The sequence below is a fragment of the Manduca sexta genome, chromosome 4 (genome assembly GCF_014839805.1).
Source record: "Manduca sexta isolate Smith_Timp_Sample1 chromosome 4, JHU_Msex_v1.0, whole genome shotgun sequence".
NCBI classification, from domain to species: Eukaryota; Metazoa; Arthropoda; class Insecta; order Lepidoptera; family Sphingidae; genus Manduca; species Manduca sexta.
This window is the reverse complement of record NC_051118.1, coordinates 9,454,029-9,467,444: the sequence shown is the minus strand read 5'-3', so window position 1 is coordinate 9,467,444 and position 13,416 is coordinate 9,454,029. Positions and strand designations below refer to the sequence as shown.

The 13,416-nt window shown below is 41.7% G+C and overlaps 1 protein-coding gene across 1 annotated transcript in view; it reads left to right on the top strand.

The window, feature by feature from the left end:
• LOC115445296 (inactive dipeptidyl peptidase 10) overlaps positions 1-12,944 on the top strand; it is a 121,699-nt gene extending 108,755 nt beyond the window's left edge. Inside the window, exons 5-19 of the mRNA XM_037441621.1 lie at positions 2,214-2,341; positions 2,673-2,836; positions 3,205-3,422; positions 3,712-3,814; positions 4,093-4,214; positions 4,545-4,798; positions 5,246-5,405; positions 5,876-6,022; positions 6,371-6,511; positions 6,965-7,056; positions 7,388-7,508; positions 7,993-8,066; positions 8,418-8,578; positions 8,786-8,991; positions 10,352-12,944. Coding sequence (XP_037297518.1) covers positions 2,214-2,341; positions 2,673-2,836; positions 3,205-3,422; positions 3,712-3,814; positions 4,093-4,214; positions 4,545-4,798; positions 5,246-5,405; positions 5,876-6,022; positions 6,371-6,511; positions 6,965-7,056; positions 7,388-7,508; positions 7,993-8,066; positions 8,418-8,578; positions 8,786-8,991; positions 10,352-10,501 — 2,241 coding nt within the window. The 3' untranslated portion in view covers positions 10,502-12,944. The remainder of the gene's footprint in view (positions 1-2,213; positions 2,342-2,672; positions 2,837-3,204; positions 3,423-3,711; positions 3,815-4,092; positions 4,215-4,544; positions 4,799-5,245; positions 5,406-5,875; positions 6,023-6,370; positions 6,512-6,964; positions 7,057-7,387; positions 7,509-7,992; positions 8,067-8,417; positions 8,579-8,785; positions 8,992-10,351) is intronic.
• Positions 12,945-13,416: the final 472 nt, after the last annotated feature.

The following is a 13,416-nucleotide window of genomic DNA, read 5'->3' as shown; positions in this document are numbered from 1 at the left end:
GACCTGAAATATCTGGTGAAATGTACCATCTCCCTACCCCTAAGAAAAGGAAAATTTTTATATTGGTATAAACTTTATTTACACTTCATTTGCACCGCCTCAGCGAGCAATCAAATAACGTCGCAAAAACAACAAGAAAACAACACAAAATAACAGTGGATAAATGAATATTCATGGCATGTGTGTAAATGCACACCCGCGCCTTTTTTATCTTCGAAAAATATAGCCAGGGGCAGTGAAGCTAGGGTTCGAAGGGCTTTTTGCCGTGTATTTTCCGTCCCATGATGTGATAGGGGAGAATTTATCGCCTTATCGGGCGCAAATTACAGACTTCGTGATACGAAGCATAATAACCTCATCTACCCAACCCGACAATCGAACCCAAAACCTCAGCGCTGCAATCCCATCTCAGTACAATTACACCGACACAAATATAAATTACACAAATATAAAATCTGCTTCTGGAATGGGTGTTATTTATTAAAACTAAATCCATACAATGCAACTAAATAATGAAAACAATTGTAATGACAAATCGGTGCAATTTTCTAAACGCATACAATTTTCCGTAAAACAAAATGCATTCAGGCGGGTAATGTCGCTGGAACGCTAGGGTTGCCAAGTTTGACATCTGAATAATCATAGATTTTTCTCATCTTGTGTTCTGTCAGAAATAACGGGCGCAGTGAAATACCACGCTGCTTGCAATCTAAAATTTAAGATGTTTTTGTTTATGGACGGTCGTCTTGCTTATCAAGTTAGATCGTCTGGTCAAGTCTTGTTTCGAGATAAAAGCAGCGTTATTGATTCAGAACTGTCTCCGTATGCTATAAAAGATTCAATTTCTTATTTTATTTCTTACAAACATCAGTTTTTCTCACAGTGTTCACTTCTAATCGGGTGATAAGCTTATTCGATAAGCCCCCAACTCTTTATCTACCACTACAATAAAAAAATTACCATATGTACTACCTAGTACAAGTAGTGATCATCAAAACGATGGTTGTCCTTAAACATGAACTTTAAATCATTAACTCATTATAAAGTTATAGAGTAGATTTAATTATGGTTGAATTTTAATAATAGTGCTGAACTTTTATCTTACATTGCAAGACATAAATACCTACCGCTATAAATATATATAGTTTAAAAACTGCTATAAAAAGAAAAAATAATTATAGTTCCAAAATCCTATGTGAAGGTATTACCAACCGATTACAAAAACTGACTAATCTAAAAAAAACACCGTCAACTGGCAGCCCGGCTAACCGAAACGAAAACATTTTTAAACGCCGCATAAATCCACTGGCGCTCGTGTTTATTAATTTTAAAAATGGCCGCCGATTTTTGTCCGAACAGTTGTTCATGACATTTCGCACCGCGCCGTTTGTTTGCCGAAGGCGCAATTAATGTAAAATGGTTTCAACAATCATTGGTGATGGATGTTTTATGTATTTAAGGCGTGTAAACAGTTTTGAATGCTTTTAACGTTTGCGGTAATCTGTTAGTTTTAAAAATGGCGGGAAACGATTTAGACAGGTTAGGTTAGGTTTACAAAATGATGTAGTGTTTACTTCTAGAGTCTACCTTCGTAAAACACACCCGGAGAAACAAAGAAATATATCAATAAGTTAATAAATATGATGAAAAATTTAGGATGTCAACACTTACATGTAAAATAGTGATGCATTTACTATTAAAACATATTATGAGTAAGTAGGTACTTTGACTGCTAACGCGATCGAATATGCTTATCTATGCCGGAGACAAAACTGTCTACAGCATGGCCACTACCTCTATAACGTAATCTAACCGCTAAGTCTAGAATACTAAATAAATTCATTTTATGACTTAGGTGTTACACACGTGTAGCCCGCGTGTAAAGCCTTTTCAGTACTACAAAAGTTCCTAAATTACTGTAGTCATACATAGTTGTATCTGTTCGACGCCAGCGGCATCTATTTTAAAATCTTGTTAGGAAACAATTATTTCTTATGGGATTGGGAGCATAGTATTTGAATAAAAAGTTGCTTATTACGCAGGTATGGTCTTTGAACCAATTTAAAAAAAATATTGTTTTTACCTTTAACAAACATCATAACATCTATGTCTAAAAAATTTCTCAAACCTTCGAATTTTTATTTCTTCTTATATTTTACTACATTCGTTCTAACCAGCACCAGCATTTTATTCATAGTCAAATTTTCCAACAGAGGGAGCTAAATGCAGTGGACTTCAAAGTGTCCGCGGATCTGAAGTTCGTGCTTCTGATCTCCGACGTGCGGCCCGGCTGGCGACACGCTCGGCTGGCCAGGTACCACGTGTATGACGTCATAAACAGGTGAGCTACTCATCAATCTCATACGAGCTTCAATATCACCATTATACCCTGTTTCTGCGCGTGCAGTGCGCAGACAGTCCTACTTTATTGATAAAGGGTTTTAATTTTTTACCAATTTCCTCTTTGTATCATCTTCCTCTTCCATGAGAAACGAAATATAATTTAGCTGAGGAAGAGAAATAAGAATAGAAATCAGAAAGAGAACCATTTTTTCAATTCATTGAATAAAAAGAAATTGCAAATCTCGCAATCGAAACAAGTGTTCATGTTAAATGTAGGAACTATTTGCAACTACAAAGTTTAATTCTTAGGCTATCTTCTCAATTCCCAGGAACAAAATCCCCATATCTCCAGTGGAGGATGACCGTACAGCCCCTCTGCTGCAGTACGCGGAGTGGTCTCCCGTTGGCTCCAGCCTCGTGTTCGTGCACGATAATGATATCTATTATAAGCCAAGGGTGCTCAAAACGCTCGTCTGCAGAATCACTAAGAACGGTACGAATTCACAGATTCTGATGTATTCTAAGAAATGCAGCGATTTATTCAAGCCAGCAAAGGGACTTTTCAGCTCTTCGTAGTTAATTATATTTGAATACAATCAAATTTGTCGTAATCACAGGCTTTCTATCAGCTGGGTTTTAGACACAATCCCATTTACTACCTTCGGATCTATAATAATGGGCAATGGGAATAAAGTTTGTTTCACATATATAGGTATTAGATACAAATGACCTTATTTCAATTAGTTTATTCTTAACATTAATCCAAGTTAAGGATTGAAATGTTTTATTAAATTTTTCCAATTGGTTCCAACGTCTCTTACATTTATACCATCATCTATATACCAATATAAACCATTTCAGGCGTCCCAGGAGTGGTCTTTAATGGCGTCCCTGACTTCCTCTACGAGACAGAAGTGCTGCGGCTGGACAGGGCGCTCTGGTTCAGCCCTGACGGCCAGACGCTGATGTACCTCACGTACAACGACACGCAAGTCCAGCAGTACAAGTATCCGTGGTATGGATTGGACCAACCAGAGCCGCCAGCGTATCCTACTATACGGACGCTGAGGTACCCTAAGGTGAGGTGTTATTGTAATGGGTTGTATAGAAAACATGACCTTAAGCCTCTAAGAGCTTAAGGTCTTAACGTAATAGGACAGCATAAAGTTTTTTCTTTTTAGATCAAGTTTGAAATTCTGTAATTATTTTTTGTGCACTTCGCACATTTTACTTCTTTCACTTGTTTTATCTTCGATATCGACTCGTAGATAGCTGTACGAATTATTGTTCCATTTAATCACTATCATACATACATTATATGAAATACTTAAGATCTACCAATTAACTAAACTATACTATTGTTTGCAGGTAAACACGAACAACCCGGTGGTGACAGTGTACGTGGTGAGCCTCAAGACGCCCAAGTTCCTGTTCCCTAACGCGATAAACTTCGGACCACCGGTCGACAAATGTGAGTTGTTCTCTATAACCCCAGCCTATTTGGTAACCTATCAGTAAAGTGAATGCAATTAAAAAATCGAGGATTATTACAAAAGAAAGTCTTGTTTCAACTGTCTTTTTGTGACTGGACTGTATTTTGTTAATGATTGAACAATTAACACGAAAGGTGATCACCTCTGAGAATTACTTCACTGTTGCATTTCACAATTATTATTCTACGTTCTAGCTTTTAAATCGGAATATAAGTAGATGAAAAAAAAATCATAGCGACAAAAATTCGTTTCCCAGCGTGGTACGTGCGGTGGACGGAGTGGATGTCGGAGCGCCAAATTGTCACACTACTGCTCAACCGGCCTCAAAACCTCTCCATCATCAGCGTCTGTAGCGCGGTGCATTACAACTGTCAAGAGGTAATGGTTCATCTTTATGTTGATTTTATTTAATACTCCTAAGTTCTAACAGGTTTTCTCCTTCGTAATTGCCGGTTAAGCTGTCTATAAAGTCTTTTAAATATAATATTGCTTACACAGTGCTGCTTAACTGCAGAAAAAGGCGTGTATATTAGTTATTTTGAACTGCAATACACGTTATTATTTTCAGAAGCTGTTTCTTAATAATTTCCCTGATTACGTAACTCCCTAACAAAGAGTCTTCATCAGATGAACCATAATATTAAAACTAAATGGTATTCTGCAGCAATTGAATTATTACAGTAATGTTTTTTTAACCGTAATATTCAGATCTACCGCGACGAATCCGACGGCACGCGCTGGTCGGGGCTCGGCGCGGAGCCTGACGATGAAGAATGCGGGTGGTGCGGAGGCCGCGCAGTGTTGGGCTCCCGGAGTGGAGTGTTCACCACCACACCGCTGCGGGAGGGCGCCTCCTCCTGGCGGCACGCTGTGCGAGTCGGGACTGATGGACGCACCACGCTCACCATGGGGAACTATGAGATCAGTCAACTCCTGGGATGGGATGAGAGGAGGCAGTTGTTGTGAGTTCATATTCACTTTTACAGTGATTGTTTCGAACTCGTGGTAGCGGGCTAGTGTCGTCTTATAATATGTAATTACGTGAGCGTTTTCAATCAATCCGAATTTCTTTTAGATTGACGGTAGACCCAATAACTTTTTCAATTAAAGAGGAAAAATATCGCAGTCTAAAGCGAGGTCTGAACCGAAAATGTTTTTATTAATTTTTGATTGCCTTAGTGGACTAACCAGCAAGTGATCCGCATGATGGTAAGCAGAGCCCCCCGCCCAGGAATTTTAAGCAATGCCGACACAAGCACTTGCCTTTGCGGCAATTTTTTCTCTGTCTTTTCCATCATAAGAAATCGCTCCACTGGACTCCAAACTGATAATTTATGAGATAAATTTAAATACTGAGGTGGCAGTAACATAGTAGCATATGTGATCAGTGAGCATGTTCCGCGGCGCAGGTACGTGCTGGGCACGGCGGCGGGGCGCGCGGGCGAGCGGCACCTGTACCGCGTGCGCGCGCCGCGCGAGCCGGCGGCGTGGCCCGCGCCGCCCGCCTGCCTCACCTGCCCCGGCGAGCCGCCGCCCGACGCCTCCGCCGACGCGCTCAGCGAGGACCCCGTGAGTCGCACTTCCATCCACATTAACTATCACTTGAATAAAAACTCATCGGATCGGATAGGAAACAAGAAATTTCTTTCTAAATATTTATCTCCATAATTTCTAAGTTTTTTTTTTATTTATTTTGAATGGTCTCAATTTACGTCCAAGTTGAGAAGCTTGGAGATGATGTGGTGTTAAAACAGCTGCCAATGATGACTCCAAACACACGAATGTCAACATCCCATGACAAAAACCTATCAATATCAATTGTTATAAATGAAACTGAGAGTTGCTTCAATTAATTATGAAATGAAACTATGTAGTTGACGCAACTGTCAACTAATTGACGATTGATTAAGTTCCTTTATTAGCACCAAATTGCAGGGTTTATACGATGTTTAAATATACTCTATACCATTTAAATCAGAATAGTCTTAAATTAGGAATAATTACAATAAAATACAAGCTATGATTTATTATTGTGCCAGGATTACGTGAACTTGACCCTGTCGCTCCCGTCGTGGCCGACGTCCACGGTGCTGCCCGACACGGAGCCGGACGAGAACGACACGCTGCCCACCGACTGCCTCTACAACCGCATCATCTTCAGCAAGAACTACTCTTACTTCGTGCAGGTGAGATTTTACCAGATACAGGTTAAAAAATAATGTATCTTCTTTATATTATTAATTACGAAGTATTTCATTAGATTAGAATATTAGTATCTTGTTTTTAACTACCTACGTATTCTTACTCGTAATTTATTACGTCTTATTTTTTCTAGACAACATTTTCAATGGACTTGTTTTTCTTATATTAAGTACACTATTTTTCTTATTTTAACGGGCACTCGGAGCTAAATCTGTTTTTCTTGATCTACTAGGCAGTCAAAGCTTGATCTTCAGGAATAAAATGTGTCATAATTTTATAGTACGAGTGGTTTTACAACAGCAGAGTAATGCACGTCTGGTTGTGGCCCGCAGGAGTGCCTGGGCCCGGGGCCGGCGCGCGCGCTGGTGCGGGACGCGCGGGGCGCGCGGCGCGCGGCGCTGTCGGACGCGCGCGCGCTGCGGCTGCGGTTCGGGGCGCTCGCGCTGCCGCAGGTCAAGGTCTTCCGCGTCGAGGTCCGTACCTACCCACCACTAACAACCAGTCTCTTCATACACAACAGTCAAACCGCTTATACCTTCTGGAAAAATTATGACGTCTGTGGCTACTCTCACTTTTACTTTAGGAACTTCTGTTGTGTAAATTTTTATGGCTTTTAATTTTACTATTACTTTTGCGGTTCATAAAAAAACTATACGTAAAAAAATATCAGAGACCTTTATTCTGCTTCATCATCATCTATACTTTCCCCACTCCAATGAGGATATTAACGTAACATACGTATAACGTAATACACCTATTCAAGCTTGTTGCAGAAATTTGTAACTTTGTTTTTACGACCTGAACACGACAAACCCCTATAAAAAGCTGGACCTATCGTAATAGAAAAAACACACACAATTCCAATATGACTTGCACATACTATTAAATTGTTACATGTAATTAACAAATGTACATATTGTCCAAAGGTGCAAGCGGAGAGAGAAGCGCGCGTGCGTCTTCTACTGCCTCCTGGTTTCAGAGAAAGCGACGATCTGCCACTGCCTTTAGTACTACATGTGTAAGTATACTTTTATCTTCTTTGGTTGCCACTTTTGTTTCATTCTCTCAATTTTCTTTGTACAAATAGATGACGACCAAAATGCTCACCTAAAGGTAAGCTTCACAAACCCTATTAACAAACTCTGATTCCTATTTAATATTTCATAGAAATAATCTAACCCCAAATTTTAGGATAACATAAATTTAAAACAATTGTAATTTATTTATTTAAAATGGTGCTTATTAAACTATATTAATCGGTCTTCTATAAAAGATAACTTACAAGAATTAAGTCTACCATAAATGTTATAGGCATTATAAAAATTATAATAGAAGAAAATTGTTTCCAGATCTGCAGAGCCCGGTGGTCAATTAGTGACAGAGCGGTGGCAGCCCAACTGGGGCTGGTACCTCGCGGCTACCAGGAACTTCATAGTGGCCGAGATCGATGCGCGAGGGTCTGGAGGGCAGGTAAGTTTCAAAGTCTTCATAAGTTAACTATTTTGATATATTACTTATATGTGAGATGTGTAAGTATGGAAAGACGTTGGAAAGAAATAAACTCAGAAACCACTGAATCGAAGGGGGTAAAATTACACCTGACAAAGCAACGTTCCTGGTTTAACAAAAAACATATAAGCTTTATTCCGGAAAAATATACGGCTTGACTTTTATACTGCGAAAGGTTCACGCGAGTGGAGCCGCTAGCAACGCCTTGTCAAGTTATAAATAATCTTGATCATTAATCAGCATTCCAATCTTGAGCAGTTTTGTTCCTCAGTTGTTGGTGAGTTAGTGGCTTCCTAGGGGCATGGAAACGGGAGAATACTTGGACTCCTCTACCCCTCACTTGTCTTAAGTATTCTAGCAACCTGTTCAAACGCAGAAATTATAATGTCTCTTTGATGAATTCTTAAAAATCTTAACATTCAGTGTATTGGCCTTTTTATTTCAGGGTGAAGAGTTAAGAACAGAAATTTATCAAAAACTGCTCTCTATTGACGTTGAAGATCAGATTGCAGTGCTATCGTACGTATATAATGTGATGAATTTTATCAGCTCTTTATCATGTTTTTCTTTCTAACTAAGTTTGCCCCTATAACTGTCACAGACATTGGTAGTACGGCCAATATTGGCAATGATACTGGGCTGAACATAGAAATATACCGATACCTACGATACCACCTATACCTTTAACCTTTTAATCTATGACATTTGACCGTTCGCCTTTGCTCATTAACCTTTGACATCCTAATTTAGACCACCGATCTTTAATCTTTCAAGTTTTATGGATGACCTCCGACGTTTTAAGTTTGATTTTTCACCATTCAACTTTATCTTTAAATATCTATATCTATAGTGATTATTGTGTGGTTGCAGTTGGCTGCGCGACAACCTGCGCATGGTGGACGGGTCGCGGGTGGGCGTGTGGGGGCGCGGGTACGGCGGGGGCGCGGCCGCCGCGCTCGCCGCTGCCGATACAAGAAATGTCACCGCGTGTGTCGCTGCTGTCGCGCCGCTCACTGATCTACGATATCACAGTCAGTATCAAGTATACTAGTAGTTGATGATTAAGTGGCAGATTGCACCATTATCGTAAAGATAGCTGAATTGGAAAGGAGATAATGGTGTAGTATGCATGTCTCGTTGTCGTTTAGCTTGTAAGATATTTAAATTAATAATAAACTAAATATTAATATTTGGTGATTCACAGTTGAGTCGCAACTCTTATATAAACTTATGCACAGACTCGTACTGGACGGAGCGCCGCGGCGGATGGGGCGCGCGCTGGGCGGCGGCGCTGGCGGGCTCGGCCGCCTGGCGCCGCGCGCGCTTCCTGCCGCCGCGCCGCGTGCTCGTGGCGCACGCGCCCGCCGACCTGCGCCACCACGCGCACCACGCGCTCGCACTCGCGCGCGCGCTCACACAAGCCGACGCGCTCTACCACCACCAGGTACAACACTATAGCTAACTCGCTGGCGGGCTCGGCCGCCTGGCGCCGCGCGCGCTTCCTGCCGCCGCGCCGCGTGCTCGTGGCGCACGCGCCCGCCGACCTGCGCCACCACGCGCACCACGCGCTCGCACTCGCGCGCGCGCTCACACAAGCCGACGCGCTCTACCACCACCAGGTACAACACTATAGCTAACTCGCTGGCGGGCTCGGCCGCCTGGCGCCGCGCGCGCTTCCTGCCGCCGCGCCGCGTGCTCGTGGCGCACGCGCCCGCCGACCTGCGCCACCACGCGCACCACGCGCTCGCACTCGCGCGCGCGCTCACACAAGCCGACGCGCTCTACCACCACCAGGTACAACACTATAGCTAACTCGCTGGCGGGCTCGGCCGCCTGGCGCCGCGCGCGCTTCCTGCCGCCGCGCCGCGTGCTCGTGGCGCACGCGCCCGCCGACCTGCGCCACCACGCGCACCACGCGCTCGCACTCGCGCGCGCGCTCACACAAGCCGACGCGCTCTACCACCACCAGGTACAACACTATAGCTAACTCGCTGGCGGGCTCGGCCGCCTGGCGCCGCGCGCGCTTCCTGCCGCCGCGCCGCGTGCTCGTGGCGCACGCGCCCGCCGACCTGCGCCACCACGCGCACCACGCGCTCGCACTCGCGCGCGCGCTCACACAAGCCGACGCGCTCTACCACCACCAGGTACAACACTATAGCTAACTCGCTGGCGGGCTCGGCCGCCTGGCGCCGCGCGCGCTTCCTGCCGCCGCGCCGCGTGCTCGTGGCGCACGCGCCCGCCGACCTGCGCCACCACGCGCACCACGCGCTCGCACTCGCGCGCGCGCTCACACAAGCCGACGCGCTCTACCACCACCAGGTACAACACTATAGCTAACTCGCTGGCGGGCTCGGCCGCCTGGCGCCGCGCGCGCTTCCTGCCGCCGCGCCGCGTGCTCGTGGCGCACGCGCCCGCCGACCTGCGCCACCACGCGCACCACGCGCTCGCAGGCGCGCGCGCGCTCACACAAGCCGACGCGCTCTACCACCACCAGGTACAACACTATAGCTAACTCGCTGGCGGGCTCGGCCGCCTGGCGCCGCGCGCGCTTCCTGCCGCCGCGCCGCGTGCTCGTGGCGCACGCGCCCGCCGACCTGCGCCACCACGCGCACCACGCGCTCGCACTCGCGCGCGCGCTCACACAAGCCGACGCGCTCTACCACCACCAGGTACAACACTATAGCTAACTCGCTGATGGCGCACGTGCCCGCCGACGCGCGCTATAATTGTCTCTTACATAAAACATTATTAAATGCATGTCTAAGCGATATCACATAACATAATTACACTCTTTTTATTTTCAGGTGTATCCAGACGAAGGACACAACTTCGAACATTCCTCAATCCACCTTCACAAGACCTTGGAGCAGTTCTTCGACGAGTGCTTCGGGCCGGTGGAGGTGGCCGACTGGGACACGGGAGGGGTAGGCGGCCTCTTCCCCTTCCGCGACTAGCGAACTGACCGCTAGACAAGAACTTACCACCGCCAGAGCACAGCATGGTGTTTGTGTCAAATCAGTGAATCTGTATTAATTCTGCAGTCCCAGTGGAAAGCGGTGTAGAGATACCAAATATTATAAATTATCAGCGCTGTTAGGCTTTATGCCTTAATGAAACTGACAGCATCGATCAGATAAAAAATAATCTGTCCAAACAACTATCATAAAATCAAATAAATAAATCATACATTACCATACAAAGAACATAAAAATGTAAGATTAAAGTTATCTGAACACACTAGGACTTCAGAATTATAATTTAAGACTACTTACACGCTGACCAACACTGTGTGAGATATTGCAAAGCAAGCCTATATGAGCCTATAATGTTTTCCAATAGATAATGTAGACAATGCAAATAAACTGAACTAATAAATAAGATATTTCCAAGATTTATGTAACATTAAAATTGTCTCAAGAAAAATAGTGACCTATTAAATTTTAGCATCAAATACTGTACTTATGCAATAGAGAATCGTCACATGGAACTTTAAGTTACAAAGTATTGCAACATACACTTTGGTTGTCACCTTAGATAGCAAGAGTTACATTTGAAAGGTGTCAGTATTTTCACTGCCTACTTTAAACTGGGAGACAAGATTGAACACTGCCGTTTGGAAGCAGGAATAGACAATAGGTGATTTTTGGGCAGAATGTCACATAGAAGAGATTTCGCTAAGGTTTATTTACATTGTCCACAACATTTATTGCAAACGAGGATAATAACATTCACTTAAATGGTTATATCACGAAGATTATAAGGTTTCATAAAATGACATCTTATTTGGCACTAGATACTAGCTTTACTACGATGTTAGGCTAAACGCTTTAAAACAAAATGGCTACTAAAAATGAGATTGAAATGGAATATCAAACATACAATGATTATAATAAAAAGAGTTTAACTTTGCATTATTATGTGTGTGGCAAATAATATATTTCATACAAATTCAAAATACGAATACCCTAGAAATACTTGTCTATGAAATTAAATCAAAGAACTCTCTAGTCTATTTACAAGGTTACCAAGTTAAAAATTGCAAAACCCTACAAAAGTAAGCAAAATGTGTTTTTGGATGTTGTATTAGTTTCAAATAGGGGACCTTAGGACCCCGTGATAATTTTAATTCAATTTTAATCACCCAAGAATACTGTTATAATGTTCCTACGACTTTTTGGCATTTGCAGACCAATTTTCTCTTAACCCTTTATCTACGTCATACGTATTCCTAAAGATATGGAATTCTACCGGTGGGAATTATCGCGAGGGTTAGCTGTGGTTTGTAGCCTTTAATTTGTCTATTTTACACCACGGCCTTCTTATCTCCTATTACTTATTTACTTGAGGTCAGTATTCTCTCCTTATAGCTTTATTATTGTTAGGAATTTACTTAATTTCTTTGAAATAATACCAATCATCCTTTATTGTAAATAACAGTTGGTTATTTATTTTTTATTTATTAGTTAAATGAATGCCGGATTGTTTTTGTTTTAGTTATAACGTCTAATTCATTTACTTAGATCACTTATCCATTCTATTAAATCCTTGCAAAAATTTCAAGTATTTTTTCTATTATAAGCATTTATAAAAATTGTAGGAATACTTCTTGGAACTTGACGTTGTTCTGCATGCAGATTGTTACTCCAAGAAATGTGACAGATTAAGGACCCTCTCTCCTGCCGCCACATATTTGGAATATGACGGAATAAAAATAAGAGGGAAACCACTCATATGGGAAAATTTCTTATGATTATTGTAAGAGATGATATTTTAGAATGTAACGTATGAAAATTTTATCTTAACGTTTCTATATCGCTTTCAGTGTCATATTCGAAGAAATGTAGCTTTAAAAAACTACTTAGACATTCGTCGACTCTTTATTAGTTTGACTATCTAGTCGGTAATCTAGTCTCTAGTCGGTATTTCTTGGCTGTCAAATAGAATGACAGATCGAAGTTCGTTCCGTTTTGCGTAAACTAAACTTCATTCATTTATATCTATGAAAAATGATTTCCTCTATTTTGTTAATAAATGTTAAAGACGGATATGTTAAAAATGTTCAATCGATGTTGAGACTAAAATTATATAAAAATGTGATAGGTGTTTTTAATTGTATATTAAAGTAATTGATTGAATTTAAATGGTAATCGACTGTGTAAAATTTTCATTTAGTTATAGTGGATTAATGGGATATTTTAAAATGTAGGCATATTCCTACGTTTGTCCAATGGTATTTTTGTAATATAAAACAAAATATATTAATGTGTGTTAAAAAGTTGCAAGTTGCTCGTTATTAAACCCGACTTTATGTGTTCCTTGGTATTTACTCAGTAAAGGTATATCTACACTAAAGCGCTGTTTCCTTTTGCACTTTAGCGCGCACTGCACTTAAAAAAAGAAATTTTAACTCCCAAAACATGCAATGCATTATAAATAGTATTACAGTTCCTTCTACAGACCGCTTGTAAAACCAGAAGTTTATTTATTAAACTTCGTCATGACAAACATTAGTTTGAGAGTAACTTGTAACTTTTTTAAATATACAGTCGAATCCGTTTATAATGACATCGAAAGGAATTGACAAACACGTCATAATAAGCGGACGTCATACAAAGCGTTTTGTGAAAAAAATACATTTTTATGTAAATAGTATGCATGTATTTAAGTACTTTAATAAAGAAACATAGTAACTTATAAAATAAAAATTGCACGTAATAAGTACATACCTATGTATGTATGTATGTACATAAAAGTTGTATTTTTTAATGTAAGTAATCTGTAATTTTTGTCTGCTTTTGTTTTTTTATTTTATTGTAAAAACAGTCTCTAATACTATTGTGTATAGAAGACATCGCTATGTCAGTTACTC